The 10,199-nt window shown below is 39.4% G+C and overlaps 1 protein-coding gene and 1 pseudogene across 1 annotated transcript; one reads left to right on the forward strand and one right to left on the reverse strand.

Moving 5' to 3' along the window:
- Positions 1-2,406: 2,406 nt before the first annotated feature.
- Positions 2,407-5,207, reverse strand: LOC126595341 (vignain-like; annotated as a pseudogene).
- Positions 5,052-7,343, forward strand: LOC126597418 (uncharacterized). The gene has a single exon (XM_050264219.1). The coding sequence runs from the start codon at positions 5,380-5,382 to the stop codon at positions 6,979-6,981; it is 1,602 nt and encodes a 533-aa protein (XP_050120176.1). The 5' UTR covers positions 5,052-5,379; the 3' UTR covers positions 6,982-7,343.
- The last annotated feature ends 2,856 nt before the right edge of the window (positions 7,344-10,199 follow it).

The following is a 10,199-nucleotide window of genomic DNA, read 5'->3' on the forward strand; positions in this document are numbered from 1 at the left end:
ACTATTTTGTTCCTCATTGTAAATAAGATTATAAATGAATTTTCACACATAAATTTCCCACCCTTGGAAACCTCTTGTGTTCCTCATTATAAGTATATACGTTTAGAATTTTGACATATTTTATACAACTTTAAAACCCGCAGCATCGCGCTGGCAACCTTGCTAGTCCCTATACCTATACGTGGGATTGGACATCTACATCCATGATCCATATAAAGCAAAGTAGGCAATGACATGAAATTGACCAGAAAAATGGGGAAGCTTGTGAACAAATTCACCTACCCTTATCTTTTATGGTGAATTATTTCTGGGTAATAAGGCTTGAGTTCTAATTAACTCGCTGAACCAAACAATAGTGTAATTAAGTAGTGTCCAGAGCCGACCAATTTATTCCCTCATTTTGAAATATGGCGTTAGTATAAAAAAATAGTGATCAAGGCATACCTCTCTCTCTATCTTATGTCTACAAACTTGTTTCCTGGCAGAAATGGGAGAGAGAAGGATGATCGGGGTGGGGTTTAAGGATCGAAACAGGTTGGAGATATTTATTTTTTATTTTTTGCTTTTCTTTTTATGGTAAAAGAAAATGTCATTGAAGGATGTGGACACATAACTATAACGGAGTGACTTAGGGCCGGTTCGGTATTGATGTGCTTTAAAAAAAAGTTGCTTCTGCTGTGCTGTGAAGATAAACAGTTGTGAAATAAAGCGGTAGAGTGTTTGGTAAACTTTTTTGTAAAAGTGCTTTTGGAAAAAAAAAAAACAGTATGATAGTGTTTGAGAAACTTTTATGCAAAACAGCTGTGACAAGTTACATTTTTTTCCTTTTCTCTTTTCTTTTACTTTTCTAGAACGCTCTCTCTCTAGAATCATCTCCATTTTTTTCTCCTTCCTGTCCAACTGCCTCTCTATCTTTCTCTCTCTTCACTTTTTCTCTCATCACCAAATTCCATTCTTTTCGCCACTTTCTCCCTCATCATCAAAGATCTTTAGTAGAGTTGAAACTGGGAGGAGTAGAAGGGGGATGATAGATATGAAGGAAGAAGCTTCCTCCGAGAAATGGGAGAAGCTTCTGGAATTTCGAAGTTGATTTCATACAACAACGATCTGGTGAAGGTGTTGAAGGACCAGAAGGACATCAACAACTTGGCGTAGTGTCTCCAGCACCGCAAGGCCCTCCACTCCTCCTGTGATTTCGATTTCAATGAAGTCCAAAACTCGCTTCGAGGTTTGTTTCCTCACTTGGGTTTTGTTTGTTTCCCGAGAAAATTTCTAACCCAAAAATTTTTCAGTTAGTTGCTTATACTTTTTTTCCACTTTCAAGCAAGCTAAATTATGCCTTAGGTAAATATGGGATTGTATAGTTTAGAAACTTACTTTGTGCACACCAGTAGAGAGCTCCACCTCAAAATGTAGGGTTCTAACCCATTTTCCGAGAACATGTTTTCTTAAAGGGGGGGGACAGAGGGGTTAGGTTCAATTTGATTTTTTTTCTGGTTGATTCTCATATTTCCCTTGCATAAATGTTTCTCGGAAAGAAGATATTTGGCTGGTGTTGTATGTCGATACGTGCATTGATTGATGAGTTCTTATATGAAGCAGACTATGAGATAAAGGGTAGGATTGCCAGAAACTTTCATTAAAGGGTCACTGATCACCCGTGTTTTAGAGGTTTGCGCAAAATCTAAAAAGCCAGTTTTTCAAAGCTTCCTTTTGCTGCTTCTGTTTTTTGACTTTTTTTTCATCTAAAACTGTGAAGAAAAAAAAAGTTGCAAGTTGGAAGTTTACCAAACACCAAAAACTCTCCCAGTTTTTTTTCATACCAGCGTTTTTTAAAATCACCTCAACCCCAAACCATACCTTAGTGGTTGAGACAAATTTCAGGCCTTCGCATCTTTGATTCGATTCCTATCCTGGTGAATCGTACTGTGGGATTAGGGGAGGCTGAAACGTCTTTGTCCGTCTTTCCGATCTCAAAAAAAAAAAGAATGTCGTGGCGAAATCACCATTTTAACCTTTTTAATAAAGAAAAAAAGAAAAGGGCTGTGGACACGCGAAAAATAAGTTACGTTGGCCATGAAGGGCTGTGGACGCGGGAGAAATTAGTTAGGTTGGCCATGAACTAGTATTTTACTGTGAGCTTTTGTTCATTGGTTTGCTCGGAGAGACAGCAAGCTGTGCCACGTGTACTTCCACAGTTTTCCTAACCAAAACGCCAAACACCACCACTATATTTCTTGTTCCAAATTGTCAAAGACGGTGGCCAAGGATTTTATTTTAGGCCTGAATCTTCACCGGGGTAGAAATTTGAAAACATTGGGTTTTTGGTGTGTTTCTTTGGGCTTCATATTGGTTGGGTTTTATTTGAGCATATTGTATTAAACGTATAAGTTGATCATGCACGTATCAGGGAGTGGGGTATGAGGCTTCCCCAGCAATGCCATAAAGACCACCTTTTGTCTCAACATCTCTTTGCATTCTTATGTACCCTTCTTCATCCCATTCTGCGCCCCATGAGTTCTTCACTAACCAGTACTTAGTCTCATCAGCACTAACTCCACAACCAACAGTGGTAACCTCATGATCGAGGTTTGTTCCACAAGTTCCTGTAAATACACCACTTGAGTAGAACAGAAAGTCGGAACCACCAGCATGAATGGCAACATAAATTGTTGATTAGTAACAGCCTTCAGAAGGGCAGCTTCACTGTTTGCACTTTGCAGCCACATTCGTGGCCAGTTATCTTGGATGCATGGCTGGCCTCCTTCGTGGTGCTGCAAGTACCATCAACGCCCGTGTAAGGGTAATTATATTAAGGGTACAAATGTAATACAATATAGTTAGTAATATAGTTAGAAGGTTGTTAGTATTTGGTTAAAAGTTGTTAAGCTTACTAGTATAAAAACAGTGTGTAATTGTGTAAGATTTCATTTTTCATTCAATCAATACAATTCCTATTTCTCTCTAAACACACTCTCTCTCTAGAATCTCTTGTTTCTCTCTATCTTCTTCCTCTTCCTCTGTATCAATCTTTCATCTTTTACAATGTAGTTAACAAATTAGTCTCGCTTTTGATTGATGAACTGAATAATATCATCCATCAATCCACCCTCACAACTTTGGTCCACACTGTTTAGGCCGCAATCAACCAGCTCTTGCTTAGACAAAGATATCAATTTACCAGTTGTAAGCTTAGTAAGCCCTTCTATAACTGCCACCGCTGCAACAACATCATGCAAGTATTTCATTGAAATTAAACATTTTATTGTTTTTGCTGGATAAATTAAATAATGGTTAGATTAATAGACATAGATTTTTAATATTGCAATTAAATCGTAGTTAGAATATGAGAAACTGTTTGATTAAGTTCCAAATTAAATTATTTACATACCACATTCCTTGGTCTTGGATAGGTGTTACTGCTCCTTTCTTTCTCCAATCTATTGTAGGTGGTGCTGTAACATTTCCACATTTGAAAGAATTCGTCTTTGTGGAACATTCATACTCCATGAATTTCTAGAGGGCCCACCTAAGCCCCTGCCAAGCACCCGCCTAGTCCTCTAGGCGCTAGGCTCTTATCAGCCGCCCAAGTAGTGCCTTGTAGAACCTTGGATATAGCTGGTAAGGGAAGCAACCGGGGATTGGATGGATAAATGAATTGAAGAAGGTATACTGAAATGGTAGACTTTTCACGGTTTATATAGATAAGATAACGGCCTATTGCGATCTTCATGCCCCAAACGTCGGTCTGCAATCCTCGTGCCCTATAAAATGTTCTGATATAAAAGGGTTTTGCTTCTAACTATGGTTTTAAATTGAAGTAATGATAAATTACTAGCAAAACATATGTCCTTATGTGTGTGCTAGTTAGTGACCCGTAAACTATGAGGAACAATACAAATAAATTTGTTTTAAATGCATAGTTCATTATACATGGGGTTCAAGTTGTAAATCTGAAGATATTCTCAACTTCTCACGCATATGCTACGTACTCTGTGTTTGATGTCACCCGATGGACACGAGAAATTTTTAATTATGACGGGAACACGGATGGTACATTATGTGTTTCTATGTAAGTGGTAAAAAATTTTAATTTTTAAGTTATTAACTTTTTAACACAATTATCCCACTATATATATAGAGATACGTGGTGTACCACCTCGTGTGATGGTCACACTAAAAAATCTCTCGATGGACACCATGCATGCATAGCTCCATTAATGACGACGTTCCTTAGAGGCTTAGAGCCTCTCATCGCTAAATGTTTTGGATGAACACTTTACTTGTTTTTTGTTGTCCGGTAGCTTTCTAATTAACATGATGTAAAATACGCATTTAGGCCGAAAATTATAAGTTTGTATTTTGGAGAGGCAAACAATTTTTCACTTGGTTTATAAAATGACTTTAATCGTGCAAACAAAAGAATTTATGTTAGACTTGGAATCTTCATCAAATGTTTAGACTGAAGATCGATGATTAGGAACCTGAACCGACTTCGGTTTAACATAAAAAAGATAAGATATATACACACATGAATAATTATTACAGAGTAACTAGATTAATCAGTTTCCCGGATAATATTACAAAGTACTTAATTAATGTGTTTTATGCTTACATTCATCTCATCGCTACTCTCTGGTTTCTCTACCAGCTAAAGCCAAAGCATCTCCCGCAGTTTGATTCCCTATCTAAATATGGCTTTAGGATAACGACTTAAGTAAGGTGATACTGGTAACAATTACTGTTAGCTCTCAACAAAAAACAAAGAAAATGAAAAAAAATAAAAACAAAACAAAATTACTGTTAGCTGAAGACGATCACACATGATTGAAAGGACCATAAAATCCCACACTTAATTAAACCCTAAATTTAGATTAGGGACTGTAGGTACATGTAACTAAACCAAAATTAACAACCCTCTCTCTCTCGACTTTCCCAAATTAAACCTAGTCAAAACAAAAAGCGTGGGGTCAAACACTCTGTAACACCCATCGTTGTCATTTGTCTTTCTCAAATAACGGACCCTCCTTATTCTATGCTGTTTTTACACAATTCCACCTTGCAGCTGCCCTCTTTCTCTCTCCCCCTCCCTTTTTTTTCCAAACATATTTTCCTTCCCATTAGATGTCTCCACTCACCTCTCGTCGTCCGTCCGCCACCTCTTTTCGGACGACGAGCGGAGCCATCTCCATCATCTCCATCACCATCGCCACTTTCTCAACAACACACCAACGACGTCCTTCTCTTTGATTTCCTATCAATTGTCACATCTAAATACAAGAGAAAATACGTAAATTGTAGATTCTAGCCTCGCTTCTATTTGAATTTCCATTCTAAAAGCTTTGAGCGCGATTTGAATTATTTTACTCTATCGCGACAATGTCCCAATCAATCTTAGCTCCCTTCCAGCTTTTGGAACTCAACGTAATATCAGCGCAGGACCTTGCGCCCATGTCGCGTTCCATGCGCACATACGCCGTTGCATGGGTGCACCCGGATCGAAAACTCTCAACACGGGTGGACACCTCAGGCCACAACAACCCTACATGGAACGACAAGTTTGTGTTCCGGGTCGACGAGGACTTCTTGCATGAAGACACATCCGCGGTCATGATCGAGATCTACGCCCTTCATTGGTTCAAGGACGTTCACGTGGGAACCGTCCGTATCTTGGTTGGTAACCTTATTCCAACCCCAGCAAAGCCCCACCACCACCATCCTCAAGTGGGCATGCGTTTCGTGGCGCTCCAGGTGCGCCGCCCCTCGGGTCGGCCGCAGGGGATTCTAAACATCGGCGTGGCGCTGCTTCATAGCTCTATGCGGAGCATGCCCTTGTATTCCCAACTCAGCGCCTCAGCAGTTGGATATAAAACTTTGATGGGCGAAGACGACGCGCCGCGCAGCACCAAAACCCACCACACCGGAAGCCAAATGACGACGTATTCGAAGCCCGAGCTGAGGCGCACCAAGAGCGACTCCAGCTCAATGTTCGGGTCAGAGCTGAGAGAAAAGGAATTCAGACATAAGGGTAAAAAGGAAAAAGCAACTTCCGTGGTTAACTCGTCAGACGTCAGCGCTAGAAAAAGCAAGAAGGGTCGCGGTTCCAAAGCAAGCTCGTTGGTTGGCGGCTCATCAGATATAATTTACAGGAAGGGCAAAAAGGGAAAAGCAAGTTCTGTAGTCAGCGCGTCGGATGTTAGCTACCGAAAGGGGAAGGCGAGCTCCATGCTCAGCGCCTCGGATGTGGGCCCACCAAAGAGTTGGAAAGACAAAAAAGGGAAGCCAAGCTCCGCACTCAGCGCCTCCGATGTTCGCGCGCATGACCCACCGAAGAACGAGAGCAATGGCAACGAGAAACCGGCCAGCTTCGTCCTCAGCGCCTCCGAAGCGGAAGAACCGCCGAGAAAGATGCCTGCCAGTCACAAGCCCTCCCCGAAATTCACCCTGGTGGACAATTTTGGTGCTACCCCCGCGCGGAGGTCGGCTCTGCCAGCTGGCAAGTCGCCATTCCAGAGGCTGCAGTCGCCCTACAACGCGTATGCGACGCCAAGAAAGTCGAACCTCATGGCTGTTCCATTCCTAACGGAGTCGGAGCTGGGGCCGTCACCGTCGGAGGTGGCTGCGGCGATCGCAAAGGAGCGAATGGACCAGGACAACGAGAGCTCGGTTGTGGTGGGTGCATGGAACGAGGATGACAGCGTGGAGGGGTTGCAGTCGAAGCTAGAGCGGTGGCGGACGGAGCTCCCGCCAGTGTATGATAGGGGAGAGTTTTCGAGCTTTAAATCCAGTGAAATGCGCCACACACGGCGACACAGCGATGGGAGCAATGGGTTGTTCTCTTGCTTTAGTAACATATGTGGAATCGAGTGCTCCATCGTATGCGGGTCGGGCGACCAAGAAAAACCTCAGAGGAAGAACGGGAGTAAGAATGGCGGGCGGGTCCATCGGAGTCCATCGGTAGGAGATCTAAGCTACGTATGATCAACCCGGATGGAGATGGGTTAACGGGTTGGATCTTCGGTGGGAAATATTCCGGGAGATTAGAGTAACAGCTTTGCTGGTGCTAATTTGCGCCGGGGGAGTACTGTTGGGAAAATAACCACTGAAATACATAAAGGTAATATGGAGTGCAGGATAAGGATGTGCACACTGGGGGGTGATGTTAGCAAGTTGAGTTGAGCTCGGTTAGATAATTCTTCCCACTTCCCTCATTTTAATTTTGTTTTTCTCAAATTTCTGCTGTCTAATCTAATCTAATTTATTCTTTCTCAAAAACCCAAAAATAAAAAAAATTATAAAAAGAAAAAGACAATGAATAAAGGTATCGACAAAATTCAAATTCATTTTACATCTTATTTGTTGATGTAGAATATTAAAGCTTATATTGCATAGTTGCGATGTGTTATATCAAAAATGTGGTGTGTTAATGAATTTATTTATGCATAAAACATAATTCTTTTTTGGTGTATGGAATCTAGATGTGCATATTTTGCGATGTGCCACCTGCGAGTTTGCTGCATCTTTTTTAGGACGATAAGGTCGATCAGCATGGTTGGACTTAGAATGATTATGATGCAGGGCGCAACGGATAGAAACAAAATAAAATGATAGATAACATTGATAGATATGGTCCACTATCTCTTAGTACGATGAGAAGCCTGAAAACCCTATAAACTTTGGTTCTAGTACCAACCTACAATGTAGACACTTGAAAGAATAAAGCACCAGACTCTTAAACAAGAGAAAGACACGAATATGAGATATAAATCTCTCTGAATATTTCATTCACCAACAAAACATCCAACTCCTTCATCTTACAGAAAGAAATAGTTTTTATAACCATTTTGTAACATATATTCAGAAATTAGAAAGGCAATAAACCTAAAATGACAAAAAATTGAAAATTACATAAAGAAAGTAATCTAATCAGCCAAAAAACATCCAAAACGCCCTGGCTATTATTAGGAGCTACTAATGGCTGTTATTAAGCTTTTCTAATTTGTTATAGTCATTCATTTTAGCCCAATGATTCAATAAATGCACTAGCGAACTGGCATTCATCATCCTCTTCGATTTGGAGAAAATTCGCCCTCGAATTTGCATTTCCAATATCGTCGATGTCCCATCTGTATGGAATGAGGTTTTTTACATTGAACACATCAAATATGACACTCCGCCAAAGAATAGCTTAACAACTTCCGAAGCATCCATTGTCTTCTTACAGGCAATAAGGTAAGCCATTTGCGCATGGCAGGCTAGAAATGAGAAAAAAAAAACAGTAGTGTAAAGGTTTTGTCCCTTCCAATGCAGTCATCGCTATGTAACTCTTTAATGATCTGCAGCCTCAAACTAAACTCAGGTATACAAAGTTGATTCCCTTTAAAGAGAAACCCATCATGGAACACATAATATGTTCTTCTCGAATGAACTTTTCCCCGATTTCTGTTTGGTCTTCCTATGTCTTTCGGATACCCAACAAGTACTTGCCACAATAGCCAATTAAGAACCACAAATTCAGCATGCATCAACATATCCAAATAGTACAAAATTCTAAATAATTTCATTCTTCTCCACTTTGTCATGTTCAGTGAATTTAATCTTTTCTTGATGACATAAATTGCATTTGAGTGCACATACAATTTCCAGCAAACATCTTGATATTTTTAGACTTTGAAAAGTATAGACATAATTCGAACAATGTGAAAATTTTCTTTTCTCCAAGTAAAATTTTGTAGCGTGACAAGCAATGAACGATTCCTAAACATAATCATAAAAGTTATAGAAATGTAGAATAGATTTTACCACAAGTACCTCAACCATTGAACCTAAATCTTCATCACCATTGTATTCATCCAGAATCAGGGCAGAATCCCAATCAGCAACACAATAAGCTTCGATTTGCAAAGTAAATTGAATTTCATTAGCTACTTTAATCACAAGCATGTAATCTTCATCATACTCATCATAAATTGGTAGAGAACTCCAATAGACTAAGTTATCGATTTCGTAAAAACCTAACAACAGCAACATAATAACCCAAGAATCGATTAGGGCTTTGATAACCAACTGATGCAGGGTGCAACAGATAAAAACGAATAAAATGAATTTAGAACACAAAATTAGGATAAAAAGGATGGATAGGTATGATAGATAGATATGGTCCACTATCTCCTAGTGCGAGGAGAGACCTGAAAACCCTAAGAACTTTGGTTCTAGTACCAGCCTACAATGTAGACACTAGAAAGAACAAAGATGCAAACTCTTAAACAAGATAAAGGCACATAAAAACGAGTTTACAACTCAAATATCAATATGATAATTCAAACAACTTATCCCCTTCTTCTTTACAAATACAAGTATTTATAGGCTTACAACTTAAAGTGAAAAATATGGAAAGACACAAAAAATAAAGTCTTACTATATAACTCCTAAAAAACTAAATGATTTCATAAAATGTCATTAACCTAGGAATTCCATAAGCCATAAATTTAAAGCTACATACATGCATTATAACTCCAAAAATGCATGTATTATATTATAAAACTTAAATCCCAGCTCCCAGTAATTTTATGTAATAACGCCTTTAGTCCTTAGCATGTATCATTCTCACCTGGTTGGAGAGAATTCGTCCTCAAATTCGGATCATCATATGATTTGGAGGGATAAAATTGAACTATGCCGGTCCAAACAAATAGATATTTGGAGCATTTAATATTGACTGTTGAAGTGTGAAAAGCACCCTTAATGGCATACCTCGCAACCTTGACATTCTCCTTCTTCATGATTTATAATACCAACCAAAACTTTGAAAATTTTGAAGTAGAAGACATCGACCCCAATTAAATCAGCATATCCAGAAGTTTTTATGAACTCATTAAATCATGAAACTCCAACTTCAAAAATTCTTTGTAATCAGCATTTTTAATAATTAGACAATATTCCATATCAACATTTCGTTAAACCACGCAAGAACTTTGACAGCAAACGTGATAAGTAACATATGGAGAATGATCAAACTCCGGAAGAAGATCAAGATATAAGAGACAATCACCTGAATAATTTTCACAACATATTGGACATGAACTATCCAACCAACGATCAAATATTGGAGGAAGGTCCAGATTTAGATCTTCATCTAATGGCATCTGTGACATGCTGAATATAACGTCACCCTTGGATTGAGTTGACGTTTTGATACC

Source organism: Malus sylvestris, chromosome 13, assembly GCF_916048215.2.
Source record: "Malus sylvestris chromosome 13, drMalSylv7.2, whole genome shotgun sequence".
In the NCBI taxonomy this organism is placed as follows: Eukaryota; Viridiplantae; Streptophyta; class Magnoliopsida; order Rosales; family Rosaceae; genus Malus; species Malus sylvestris.

Bases quoted from the DNA above. Each gene is read 5' to 3' on its own strand.
- LOC126597418 (XM_050264219.1), top strand. From the start codon at position 5,380: ATGTCCCAATCAATCTTAGCTCCCTTCCAGCTTTTGGAACTCAACGTA.